Below are 15,062 nucleotides of genomic sequence, written 5' to 3'. Positions count from 1 at the left end.
TTGAGTACGATTAATTAACTAACTTTGTTTGTTTGTTGTTTAAAGCCGGACTCAAAAGTATTCCAGCAATATGACGGCGGTCTGTAAATAATCAAGTCTGGACCAGACAATCCAATGATTGACAGCATGATCATCGATCTAGGCAATTGGGATACGAACACATATACATCAAGGACCGCCTCCGTGGTCTAGTGGTAGAGCGTCCGCCCGGAGAGCGGAAGGTCAGGGGTCCGATCCCCGGCCGCGGCATACCAAAAGACGTTTAAGACGTTAGGGTACTTGTTACCCTGTCTGGCGCTCGGCATTAAGGGGCTAAAACAAGGGCTGGTTGGCTCGGAGTCAGTATACTGTGTCTGAGTGGGGTATTCATGTTAAACTGCTGCATGGTATATCAGTGGGCTAGCACTATAAATCGGCATCAGTCCGGACTAGTACAAGCGGCCACACACACAAGGTGCATGCACGTCGCTATATAAGTGCAATATTCTTGGAGGCGACGTTAAACCCAATTTCACCTCACCTCACATATACATCAACCAAATCAGCGAGTCTGACCATCCTTTCATGGCAAGTATGGTTTGCTTCACGGGTTAATTAACTAAGTAATGGGGTTGGTTTATATACAACCAACAAAAAATATTGGAACTGATGAAATCATAGTGGAGGTGTAATGACGATAAATGTCTGTAAAATTAATTTCGGGCGTGTAGATCAATATCTGGTGTTTCCACCATGTTGGGCGATACATGCACGACACCTTGATACCATACGTTATCAAATATTGGCCATTCATGTGGGCAGTATACTTAACAATGTTTAATTAACCCAAGAAACTGATATTGACCGAGGCCATCTGTGAATCGGAGGCAAAACCTTGATTCGTCTATTAAAATGGTGTTACGCCATTGGCGCACATACCGTCCCCTGTGTTACCTCGCCCATCCCAATCTTTGCCGTTTATAGTAAGCTGTTAAGGTCACACTCTCCACAGGACTCCTTGCTTTCAGGCAGTCTGCGTAGAGACGGTTTTCAACGGCAGGTGTTGAAAGTCGACTTCCTGTTAGTGTTCGGAATTCTCTATCGGTAATAGGAGAAGACTTAAGTAATATTGCGTAGTGCAATATATGTAATGAGACAGTCTTGTTCTACGTATCGTATTTTTAGGCCTGTCAGACTTCTTGATTTGCAAAACATTCGGGCAGCTTTGGATATTGACGTCTCCATCCCTTCTGTCATACCCACAACTCGCCATTTTGTCTGTTCATGGAGATACTGTCTCGGAGGCACTTAGCTTTGTGCTTATAGCACAATTTAATCAGTGATTGCGTTTGTCTGTTAGTTATTTAACGCCGCTCTCGGCAATATTCCAGCTGTAGGACATCGGTCAGTTAAAAATCCGAGTCTTGCCAGACAATCCAGTGATTGACATCATGAGCATCGATCTACACAATTGGGATATGATGATATGCATCAACCAAGTCAGCAAGCCTGACCACCCAACCCGGATATAGTCGCCTCTTCCGTCAAGCATAGTCGCATATTACGGCTAGCGATTGTGAGTTTTGGCGAACACACTTTGGTTTTCATGTGCACGTGCAACACGCGCAGTGTACACATCGCAACGATAGCAACATTCAAATCATTAGTTCCCTTACTTTTGTTGGTAGTATAATAATAAAAAATTCTCAAAAGATTTTAAAGATTTATATACATGGCATTATAGATTAACTATAGTCATATGAAAAAATCGGGTGTTCTTTAACTTATTTTGAGTATTGTATTGGGTTTCAGTAGAATCCAGTACGATTCGTGGAATGTTGGAGATTTATCGAGCGCTTCCAGGGGGCCAGATTTTGCACATCTTTCCTTTTGTAAGTTCAAATAAAAGAGAAGAAAAATACATTCAGTATTACAGAATATGCATTATTTAGGGACATTATCGTAAATGTCACACATTGGATAATTGCTATCACAGTATTCAGTGTCAGGATGTTAAGACCAAGCGCTACTCATCCCCTCCATACAAGCAGAAGCCGAGGCCCCCGCTGTGCTGGCATTTGGCCTTAGAACTAACACGCTGGGTGTCATAAAATTACACCTACTCACTGTATTATGCATTAAAGGACAAAAAGCCAAATTTGAAACATTCAAACATCTTCCGCGTGACATTTCACATCATTACTTGACGTTTGTAAATGGACTACGAGAGATGCCACTCATTATGTAAGTAAAATCCTACTTACTGGTTTAATAACAGCCGTTCCTATGCATTCTATGCATTTCTCACTGCATATAAAAATTCTAGAAATTCGCAAATCACCTGAGCAACCTACGTCAAATATTCACAATTCCTCCATACTGAAGTTTTCATTCGCCCACAAAAGGGGGAAAAGTGTCTCTGGGACAGAAGAACTTTATTTGGTTGAAATACAATATGACTGAATTGATTAAAAGAATTATGTTAAGGAGTACGGAAGAGCTAGCCATGCGAAAAGTGCGTATTTACCACAGAGGATTTTACAAACGCTTCCAGCATTGAGTTTTTTCTCACTCGGAAAGACAGATGCTATATCTACTGTACACGGACTCCGGTCGAACGGTCCATGTTGTTGTTGCATTAAGTGTTTAAGAGGTCGCCTTCTGTTAGTAATTTCGGCTGACCTGTCCCTCTTTGGGACTCATGTGCGAGTTCGGTACACATATCTGTTGAGCGTTTTGGTTTTCATAGAAATTCTGTTTTTGTATTGATATATTTCTATTTTCGTATATTGATATGATTTCATTTTTATCTTTGGCTGCTCAGTTCATATGCGTTCGAGTAGCTGCACATCACTGTGAAATAGAGTTAGTTTGGCCTTCGCTATTGCATCTCTCTGCTTAAGATCTACCAATATATAATTAAAGTTTTATATCTACCTGGTCAAAACGGGCCCAACTTCTTTTTACTGTTGCTTCGGACATGCGCTGTTTTTGGGATTATGTAACAAAACGTATATTTTCCTAACCTTTGAACTTTCTAATCTATATCTTTCCTCAAGTAATAATCCGGATTAAGATTAGCTTAAGGGGTTTTCCCACCTTTGAGGAGATACCGTGTTTTTACAACAGATTACCGTCTGATAGACGGACAACACAATGGGGCATTTCAAACATATTCGTAACCCGTTTAAATTGTAAATTGAAAACGAACATTATAGTGAGTGAGTGAGTGAGTATGGTTTTACGCCCTTTTTAGCAATATTCCAGCAATATCACGGCGGGGGTCACCAGAAATGGGCTTCACACATTGTACCCAACGAACATTATATCCCCATTGCAAATGAAATATATAAGCAATAACCGACCTCAACGAAAACCGATTGCCATACAAACCCTATACGTTACAAACTATGACGGGTCAACATAATTGCAAACAATCTCACCCTTACACAATGTAAGATTCGATTCATCCACGTTCAGCTTTTGACATGACCCCCGTTTGCATAAGGAAACGATATGAAAGATGGGCGTTGTAACTACCGGCGTGGGTACAAGACAGGTGATGACAGGTGGTGTTTTATATCACAGCTGTCTGGCTACTGTTACAGTGCAACTCAATGATGTTTCCAACTGTATGCTATAAGTATCCCTGTTTTTTTCTAGACTATACCTGATGTAATGTTACATCATGCACAAAGTGACACACGTGAATCTAAGGACGTTCAAGTATTATCCCAGTAGTGCCTTTTTCACCAGAAATATCAATAATAATACATTTAATTTCTTTCAGAAGTAAATGTTTCAGAAAATGTATGTTGATTAGGCAATAAAAACACCTAGGGTCCCATTCCACAATCCCTACATCTTTCCCAAGCCAATGTTAAAATATGGGAGTTACGTCACCTTAACTCCTTTGGAAAGGGTAATGGGCCCAGATCTACAGAATCAATGTGGGAGTGATGCTTACCCAGCAAGTGAGTGAGTGAGTGAGTGAGTGAGTTGGGTATAACCCCGCTTTTAACATTATTCCAGTTATATCGCGGTGTGTCAGCTTCATGTGGGAGGAAAGCCCGAAGTGATGCAGGTCTAAGACATTTACCACTTCGGTGAAACCCACTAGCACGGGTATGGTGCTGACATACCTAGAAACATAATCGGGGGGAACTGGGATTCGAACCCACAATCATAGGTTTCTGGCGTGCCCAGCAAGTAACATTAGAGCAATATCACAGCAATCTGAAGAGAATGGGGTCTTGGCAAGTCAGAAACAGTGGCTGATAGCATGAGCATTGATGCATGATGTTGTGAAGCATAATGCAGGAGGAACCAAAACATATTCTAGAGTAAGGAAATATCACACTTGCCTCACTAAGTCAGTAAGCCAATGCTGAATTCAGCAGTCAGTCAGTATATCCAGGCTATATTAGTCAGAATATCCAGGCTATCTTAAGGTGGCCTTTAAACAAATGAGTTTACATCATAGTAAGTTGTGTTTTACATTGCTTCTAAAAGTTTTGCAGTTATATCACAGTGTGTCAGCTTAATGTGTGAGGAAAGCCTGAAGTGATGCAGGTCTCAGACATTTACCACTAAGGTGAAACCAAACTCATACATAGATTTATATGTGTTGATGAACCCCACTGTGCAGTGCTGACAAAACTACAAACAAACAGGGTGAACCTGGATTTGAACCAACTATAATAGGTTTCTGTGTGTCCCATTGAATTGTGGCACCTTCGATGACTTTGTCACCTGTGTCCCCAAGTTGGCGTCATCAAAACCTGTGGTTAATAGCATGAGCAACCACATGATGAAATTCAATGAAACACAAGCAGTGTAGTCATATAATTTTGTATGCCCCAATTCCAGTCTTATCCTGACACAAGCATTGTGGTCTCAACATCTATGTCCAAGAACCTATAGAGGACCTTTAGCTCAACTAATAACATCTGTGTCAGGCCAACTATGCCTGGAGACATGACACCAGCAAGGACTATAGTTAGGTGAATGATTCACCTTTTTCACTTCTCTTGCACACTGTCACACAAACATTATGTGTTCAAATAATCATGGAAACATCTAAAAAAACAAAGCAGCAGTGAATGTCAATGATTTATTTACACTTTGATGACAGAAAAGAATTGTTTGGTTATAAATACAGACATATTGAAAATTACTGCTTTACAAGAGCTTGTGAAAAACACACTCCAAGTATTGTTACTTGATATTGCAGTTAGAATCCAGATCCACTTAAGTTGACTTAATCCATTATCCATCCATATATATATAAAATGACACCATGGAAACCATTATCCCTATAATATGCCTTAGAAAGATGTAGAAAACTATTGTTAAAGGCATTTCTTGATTTCTCTCTGTAACTTGTTTTTGATTCATTAAAAGTTGGTCAGTACTTCTTTGAAGTATTACAAAGATAGACATTTTGATGTCTTACAATGGTAGGTATTTTTAACACTTATCTCTTCTTTATTTGCACTTGAAACACATTGTTCCACCATAATTATCTCTCCTATACTCGCTTAGAGAACAATGATTATTTTCCTGATGACTTTTGAATACTTACTTCTTGTACATGAAACATATAATATGTATAAAGTTAATATCAGACATACATAAAACCTATATTTTTCAAATGGACATATTTGGCTTATTTTAGAAGTACCATCTTAAGGCAAATAACATAGTCATGGTTGGTGAAACACGCCAACACAAAACTCCTCCCACTGCATCATGTGAGTGAGGGACCATATGAATATATGAGGGGGGAAGCTGCAAGCTTGAGATGACTAATTCCTGTACTGGATCACCATGATGAGAAATGATCAAACGATGTTGCTGCAGTCTTCATCTTGCATCAAATACAATCACTGGGAAACGGTTAAGGAAGTAATACATTTGTGATTCACCTCAGAGCTCTGTTTTGAAAAGTATTTCAGCAAAATCACAGCCAGTCACAAAATGTAGGATAAATCCTAATGAGATGCAGGTTGAGGAGATTCTTTATCGCTTGGGTGAAACCCAGATCATGTAACTCATTAGTAGATCTAAAAGTCAATTCATAGAAATTGATCAATATTTCGCCACATGCATTTGTTTGAGCTACATATACATATGCAATACATACACAAGAAACGTTACCTGAATGTTTTGTTGACCAAATTATTTTGGATTATTCTGTTAAAGAAAACAGCAACAAGGCAAAAAACAATAATCATTAACCATCAATTGTGAGAGAACACCTGGTGAACACAACACTCAAACTTCTTACCATAAAAACTCTCAGTCCTTACTGCACCAAAACATAAAATTTATTATTCAATTCATATTTGTAATACCTCATATGTGAACTTGCAAAAGTCTAGCATTGTAATTTAACCAAAAATTATTGTATAGCAATATACTTGCTTCCTAATGGTACCAGTGATGATTAAATGTTACATAGAATAAAACTTTCTTCACACTATGGCCTGTGTGCACTTATAAATTCCGCTGACTGAAGGATTAAATGAATGTTGTTATTTCCAATCGCTACCAAGGCAGCCTGTCATTAATTGTGTCTGGACCAGTCAAGCCAGTGACTGGAACCAGGAACCACAATCAACACCATTAGGACAATATGACACACATTGAGGAGCCTCACCACCTGATCTAATTAAGCCGACTCTTAGGACGAGCATAGATTACTGAGGACCAAACATTGGTAGTGTTCTGACATAGCATGCACATGCACAGAATGTCTTGGTATGAATAACACTGTTTGAAAAAAAGGATACTTCTTTTTGTCCTCTTCTTGTACATTATTCTGTAGCCACACTCGCGACATCGGATTGGATCACGTGCTCGGATCTCATTTTCCTGGTGACATTCTGAAAAAAGAGTTTTGAATAGCTAACATCACATGACTGTCAATATCTGCATCATAAAAACAGATACATGTATTACAAATCTGGAATTGTTTAACAAGACCATTTGAAAAATGTAACAACTAATCCTAGTTGGATTCTCCTGACATTTACAATTATATAGTTAAAATATAAACAAACATAGAGTATTCCCACATTTACAGAGACGACACTATTTCAACAAATGTCCCAAAAGATAAAACAATTTTTTATATCTACAAAATACATACAAAAGTTCCAACAAAGTATCATATCTAATACAAGCAGTTGAAAAATAAACTTCTTAGCAAGAATGTTAGAGTAAGGCAAGATATGTTAAGGATGACAACTTTTTTATTGTATCATATTGAGAAAAAGGAAATCATTAATTAGGCTCAATCACTTCCTATCTGTCACATTCATATAGACATGACATCATTTACCACTTTGATAAAACTTTTTCATACAGTAATACACTGAGTTACCTTGATGTTAATCTCATAAAAGAGACCTACGACAGATCCCATCCCATGGATATTTGGATTATTTTAAAACATTTGTGTGCTATGTGTTCTATAACAAATCTACTATTCCATAGTCACTGGGAAATACATAACAGAAACAAGTCCAACTTACTATTAAATGTGATACATATATTTTCAAACCCTATAAGGCCAATAACTGAAGTACCGTACAAGTTCCAACTTTGTTCTCTAAGTGTTTAGGTTAGTGAAAAGATCAGTAACAGACATTTCCTGCGAAAAATACCCCCATAAAATGTATCTAGTCTTGTTCAGTTGCTGTTATCCAGTCTCAACACCTTGCCAGTAGAGGAAGGCAATAAATGCCATCATACTAATGACATGCTTTGTTACTGTCTGCACTGTCATCTGTATTTATTGTTTTAAGGGGCAATAAAACAGATGGGATTTTGTTTGCCATTCAATTCCTTACCAAAATATTTTTGTTTTTGTTAACTTAAAAGCAGCTTATAGGGTAGAACACTATACCAAAGGCTGGGTCATTTCGACCTGTCATCATATAAGAGTTGTTATTGTGGACTCCATTATATGCAGTCATTCCTGATAACATAAAATATCTGATTGCACAGAAATGTTGTTGATTATAGTATGACTTACCAATATATCAACCATCTAATGCTGTTTTAAACTGGAGACCAACTTAGTCTGACATTTATAATTTCTTGCTGGTAGAATAAAAACACATGAGAAAATCCTGCTTATCCAATATCAGCAAACTATTTTCAGTATATTTATGTAGAGTGGATCTACCAAGAGAGCATTAAATAATAATTCAAAACCTTGGCAAGAGATGTTTAATTTTTACTTTTATTATCTATTGTCAAAATATTTGATATATAAAACACAAGACTATCCAAGAAGACCAGACTGTTATCAAGAATCACCAGTAGATGATAAGGGTATTAAAAAACAACAACACTTTGGAAGCTTTGAATCTATTTGTTCATTATCTGTTGGCAGATCCACTCTACATACACATATGGAAGTAGTTTCTTTTTAAATAGTGAATTTACCAGTTTGATAAAACTTTAAACTGCAATTTGAAATAATCTTAAAAGTCTGTGAATGTACAGGAAATTCAAATCTGACACTAATATTTGTTAACCTCAGTGGTAGGTAACACATTCGGTCCAAGCATCATCATGAGAAGGATTATAATTTATGCATTTAGATTAAACCCTAGAACAAACACCCTTGACAAAGAGCACTGTTCATCCTTTCTCAGATAGTCAACCACTCAGGGTCAAAATCCTTTCCAAAGGTATGGCTCCAGGTGATGTAACAGCCCACCCACCAGAAGCAGACAAAATCAGTGAAATGAGACATCCTAATTCCCCTTTGAAAACAATAGCCCTGTATAGATTAGTTACAACTGTAAAACAATAAAAGTGTGCTTGTCATAATTGGAATTACTGGAATTAGCTCAAGAACATGTGTTGACAATGGAGGGTATAAATTGGGAATGAGTCCTAAGTTCCTTAATGTGGTCCTGAGGCTGGAGTTGGATAGTTCTAGCAAGTGAACAAGGTAACACATACCTACTACTGGTCCTTTATACTGTCAAACCAAACAAATTCTAACCTTAATAGATACAAACCTACCTCTTGTCAAATTGGCAAAATAGTCAAAGGAACGGGTTCCTTCTAAAAACTGAAGACATGCGTCAAGCAAACCTGGAGGAATTATTATATTATTTCATTGTATTTGTTTCAACATTGACAGTAAAATTTACCTCCACAAATGTACACCATCGTCTGTTGCTTAGTTGTACCACCTGGGGTCTCCTTTCCGGACTGCTCCATTTTATAGCTTTTCTGTAATGGTACAATAATTCAGATAAAATACATAACAACCAAGCATTCTGGCGACTAAAAGAACTATATTCCGCTGATAACCCTAAATAAATGTGTTCATATACATAAATGTTGTTAAGTGATACTATCACTATTGATATCTATCAGGAGTGATAAACAAATATTACAGATCATCGACATAAATCCAGGATACGGATACTATTATTTTTGTGTCGAATAGTTGAGGAAGAGTGACGACTAATCATATATCTTTACAATGATCTATCTATGGCAACTACATTAGAAAAAATCCAACACAAACCAGTCTTACGATGTATTCGCTACTACCAATGTATATTAAGGTGACCTATAATATATAACTTCACTTCTATAATGAACATGACAATCTTTTATTTCCGTTCAAAGGATAATGCGCGAAATACGGACAATTTCACAACTAAACGGGGTGAATCGAATATGTGATATACAGTGACATGATATAAACTTTCGCGAGGAGAACATTTAACTTAATTCTAAAACATAAGTTGTTTACTTTTACAATTTCACGGAACAAAACTACAAAAATGTGTGTTTAATATACACTCCTACTTTGAATTTCACGTGCTCTTGTTTACACCGGAAAGACGAACGCCAGTGGAGGTCTCGTCAAATCGCGTTGTAAGTTGTGTATCTCGCGAGATAAACAATTGCGAATTCTAGCGATTTGATTGGTCGCGTGTACTTTGGCGAACGATTTGAACGTCTTCAATCTATGGGTGCTGTTCTTGGTGTACGTTGCAAAAATATTTCTCCAAGATCACTATGCGAGCAATGATATTACTTTTCAACGGCACTTATCAAATGTTGTTGATCATCTGAACTCATTTTATACCAATTCTAATAAGATTAGTCTCTACAAACGGATATTTTCCCACGACATGGTGAGTACAGCGCGGAGTCGTTCCCGCTTGGCTTGAAAAAGCACGAGCGTTATGGTTTCCCATCAATCTTGACCACTTGAAAGTATATTTGGATAATACAGTGTTAAATCGTGTATATCTGATTTACAAACACTATTTACTAGCGGATTACCCATAAAATATTCAGATCGTACGTGTAAATTTAGCCAAATGGATTTCATGGCTGTTTGAAAGGCGCGCCCCAACATGGACAATGCGGGGTGGGCGGGGGTCAAAAGATTCACAAGCGTCATCTCAGGATATTTTTCGTTCAAAAGGCCTAGTGTAGTACAACTATATTAAGATGTCCGATGTAACCGAAACATAATATTAAATAATTTGTATAACAATATTTGAAATTAAATGTCGGTTTCTGAACCATGCATTTTATCATCTATCGATGAATGCTTAGAAGATATGCTATAGCCTAGACGCTAAATATCAAAACTGGCCATATATTTTTTATAGGTCCAAAGTTAAGTAGATTGTCCGAATGAATATCACATTAGAAGGTGCCCATGAGAATATATCCACCAAATATCATACTAGCACGAAAGGCAGGCAAATGCAAATGCATGATGTAATAGCCTATAGGCACAACACAACACATGGCCCCTGAACCTGCAGGTGTGTAACCTGTTGGTGTGTGGCCTGTCACCCCAAGTGTGGTGAGAAACCAATACTGGTTAACTTCAAGGGTGTTTAAAATAAACCTGTTACTGATGCAGTGTGAAAAAAATACATCTACCTGATATATTGAAAAAAGATTGTGACCAGTCATTACTAAAACAGCATTGGTTAGATTGTATTTTTTAAATTCACTTTTTACTTGTAAACAGCATACTGACCCAATATTGGGCAATAATAATGTGACATGTACAATTTCAGTTTAATAGTGTGTAGATCTATACATGTTAACTTTACATGTTTCTATTAATAGTATATGTAGCACCCATGTATTTAAAACAAAAATGAAATAAGTTCTTGATACAATGCTGTTAAATGTATTTGATAATAAAGAAACAATCTTTAATTTACTTCAGATGGCAGGTACAGGCTACCAGAGATCTCGGAAGGTGTCAATGCCTGCTCTTCACTTCAGCAAAATGGACTATTCAAATGACTTTAACGATGCAATCAAGAGTCGCTCGATTAGCACAAGTACTCCAATGGCATCAAAATCACTCTCCCCTTTGAGCTTGTATTCACCTGGTAATGACAGTGGTTATCCTGATTCCCTTGTGGATACTATGACATCAACAGACCTTTTAAATGACTCTACTTTTCTTGAAACCACACCCATGGTTTCAACACACTGTGACTTACCAGAGGATAAAGCCTATCCATTACATAACTCAAAATGTGACGATATATGTGAAATTGATTCAGCCTCCCTTGAACATGACTGGGAAATTCCAGAAGAGGAAGAAGTGTTTGAGAAGCGGCATAAACGTCTTTCTGACTTTCCAAGATACAGTTTGGAATTTGAGTCTGGTGACCTTGACTCAAGTTTTGGTGCATCTGGTTTAGCTGACAAGTTGGATTCGGTTGGCATACATGATGTCATCAAACACTTCTCCCCTAAAGAACCTGACCGTCTTATTGGGAGGAAGGTGGGACTGGAGAGGGTTGATATTTTGACAGAAATGCATTCAAGGAGCATTGAAGGAGTGTCTCTTGTACTTTCATACCTGGAACCAAAAGTATTGTGCAGGTATGTTTGTCAGGAATGTTCAAACTATTTGAAATCAATGACATCAGTTTAACTGTGCAGTAAATCACTAGTTTCGATGTATCTTTCTTCACTATTGGTTCTGTTTATCAACTTTTATCATGAACTACATAATTCATAAAAAGTATGTTGCTGTTGATCACATACACAATCACAATTCACTCAGTATTTGGACATACAGCATCTAATTTACTCCCTTGTATGTTGAAAGCATTACCTATTTCATAAATTTGTCATGTTATGTGCAGGATGAGAGCTGTATCCCGGCAGTGGAAGACTATTTGTGACACAGATAACCGAGCTAGTGCTAGACGTCACAAGTACATCAAATCTCTCAAGTCAAGAGCTGCCTCTGTTGGAAAGGTAGGTTTCACCACCTTAACATGTACTGCTGTTAAATTCTTGATGCCACCATTGACCTGTCACTGAAGCAGGCTATACTTGAATGTGAAATTTACAACTTCATATGCATGTTCCCATCATTATCATGAACACAGTATCGTAGTAATCAATTCTAAAAGTTCTGAATCATGTTTTGCAGGAGAATCTTGGAAAATCAAAGCTGCGACACCGACGCCTAACACCAGGAGGACTCCTGACATCAGTTCAACACACACCTCGATCACCAAAGAAGATGCCTGTTGTCAACCTGTTTACTCAGCATGCTCAGGTATGTACATATACAATACATTGCACAAGACCACTGGTAGTAAACAAGAACATTCTGAAGTTATGATGATAAGCACTAGTGGTAGGAGTTTAGAATAGTTTAATAAGCTTTAGAAACTAATATTTTTAGTCCACTGGTCCTTATAACATATAGAAAAACACTTATTAAATGGGGCAAATTTCTATTAGTCCTCATGATACCTTGACTATTGGGCAGTTTGGCACGGATTAAAGGGCTAGTGCCAATTTCTAACACAGGTTTAATGCACTTAGAATTAAATAATGTAGTGCTCCAACAAACCTTTTGTATTAAGTGTTTTTCAACCATGTCAACTGAAATGAATTTGATGTATTACTTGAAAGTACTAAGTGTCAAACATCTGATTTCAGGTTGTTTCTTCTCTGAAAAGCGACGACACATTACGACACTGTCCAAGGTGTAATTCAGCAGCCAAAACACATTGTGATCGTGGTGTGTGTATGAACGACAAATGTAAATTTGATTTCTGTGTGAAGTGTTTCTGTGAGCACCATGGAGCTCGGAACTGTGTGCCAGTGGCACTCAAGAAATCCAAACTGGACTCGGTAGGCTCAAAGAAGAGCAAGAAAAATCTTCGAAGGTTATAGCAGTTACTGCAAAAAGAAACCTTCACCCCCACAGCAGCTTTGCTGGACAAAGCTAATCCATCCATACTGTAGATGCAGCTTGAGCTGACCAACAGACTGACGGAAGTGCAATACGGTTAATGTGTTCATAATGACAAGGTGCTGGCATCAACAAATTAACCACAGTATTCTTGAGGTGACAATGACGCAAACACATCTGTGACAACTACAGCAATAACTCAGGATGTGAATCTCAAAGATTTGATACTAGGTTCTGTTTACAGAACAATTGTTGCATATATGAAATGATCTCAGCAATGCATATCATATCAAAAGACATTCCTCCACGGAACATACAGTATTTTGTTAAATACACATGTAGCTCATTCAGATCATTACATAATGACCTACACATCAATCCTATATTAATTTATGGAATCAAATGAATCAGTATAGAAATCCATCCTGAAATTATCTTGTACTGCCATACCACAAGTATTTATTTTCTTGCCAAAAGAGTCTTTCAAAACCAAAGAATTTTAGTGTGTGAATGAGATTGGTATGAATGAGTCTTTGTTCACTCTTGTACATATGTTTCATGATTGTGAACAAGACATATGTGCATGTCCTGCTTGATTAAGAGACATTGTTTTATTCATTTGTAAATGTGAAATTTACAATAAATGGACATGCTTGACAGGGTTGATTGGAATGACATTTTTAATACCTGATTATTTTGATTGAAATAGCTTATTTTAATATAGAATTGTGGATGGAAAAAATGGGATATTTTTATGGAGTATGAATCAACCTTGTGAATGTTTTATCTCTTCTTCATGAACTTGGCATGTGACAGGACCATAACAATGTGGTCTAGGAAGATGTGAATACATTTTTGCATGGCAAGTTCATGAAGAGGCTATTCATTGTCATTGTTAGTGAATGCCAAGTGTTGAAACAATAAACTGTTATAAAACTAATATGGTTTTGCCATCATTTGTCAATGAAGGAGGGATCAAAAAGCCTTAAACAGGTAGACACTTGGTCAAATCGGATACATCTCATTTTGGACTTGAGGCTTATGTAAAACTGGTCCCTCTGGATTTGTTACTAGTCTCGGACTAACAAGACTAATGGCTGTGTCTATCTCTGCTTAATGTATAAGTAAGCAAACTTTCACAACTATTTGCTATCATGTCTCACCTTGACAAAACCCAAAGGAAATCCAAAAGCAAATCAGGCCAAGTTTCATTCACCAAATGTTCAGTGACTGAGTATATCTTTATCATTAGGTCATGCATTGCTGGAAAACTAGTGGTCTCTTTAATTCGCAAATACTTCCCGTGCAGGGATGCATCCCTCAGGCCTGCCAGAAACATGATTGTGGGTTTGATTACCAGATTTGTCCTATCATGCTTCTAGGTTTGTCAACACCATATCCATATTTGTGTATTTAGCCAAAGTCTGAATTCAGGTTGTAAATGTCACCTGCATCACCTCAGACTTTCCACCTCCAACCTCTGATATAGGGACAATATTGTTCAAAGCGTCAAATGTGCTACACATTGATGTATAATTTAATGGATAACAGTCCAACAGTTAAGGCATGGTTTCATTTCCTGATAACAAAGCTGATATTTCTCGACATAGAAATAAATCTCTTCCTTTCTTCTTTAGGGGGGAAATACATCAGCAAATCAACTTAACTGATTTCTCAATGTTTTATATAGTAATTGAAGTAAACCAATCCTATTTTCATTCATATGCTGTTATGAGTTGTCATTACATACATCCAGTCTTTCCAATATAATGCCGGCAATATTCAATCTTGCATGTCTTGTGTATTGCGTAATATATTGATTTTGATCGAAAAAACTCTA

General features: G+C 37.3%; 1 protein-coding gene across 1 annotated transcript; it reads left to right on the top strand.

Annotated features, from left to right (window-relative positions):
* Window positions 1–9,985: 9,985 nt before the first annotated feature.
* On the top strand, window positions 9,986–14,023 carry LOC139459605 (F-box only protein 43-like). Its single transcript, XM_071241173.1, has 5 exons — window positions 9,986–10,157; window positions 11,219–11,889; window positions 12,156–12,270; window positions 12,449–12,577; window positions 12,967–14,023. Exons 1-5 carry the CDS (start codon window positions 10,155–10,157, stop codon window positions 13,201–13,203), a joined length of 1,155 nt encoding a protein of 384 aa, XP_071097274.1. The 5' UTR covers window positions 9,986–10,154; the 3' UTR covers window positions 13,204–14,023.
* The last annotated feature ends 1,039 nt before the right edge of the window (window positions 14,024–15,062 follow it).

This window comes from Haliotis cracherodii, unplaced genomic scaffold (assembly GCF_022045235.1).
Source record: "Haliotis cracherodii isolate W230 unplaced genomic scaffold, xgHalCrac1.p SCAF_1, whole genome shotgun sequence".
NCBI lineage: Eukaryota > Metazoa > Mollusca > Gastropoda > Lepetellida > Haliotidae > Haliotis > Haliotis cracherodii.
Note: the sequence above shows the minus strand (reverse complement) of the source record. Positions and strands in the feature narration are given on the sequence as shown.

Excerpts from the sequence above, each read along its gene's own strand:
- LOC139459605 (XM_071241173.1), top strand. Across the intron at positions 11,890-12,155 it reads GAACCAAAAGTATTGTGCAG|GATGAGAGCTGTATCCCGGC; the intron begins GTATGTTTGTCA and ends TGTTATGTGCAG. Across the intron at positions 12,578-12,966 it reads TGTTTACTCAGCATGCTCAG|GTTGTTTCTTCTCTGAAAAG; the intron begins GTATGTACATAT and ends ATCTGATTTCAG.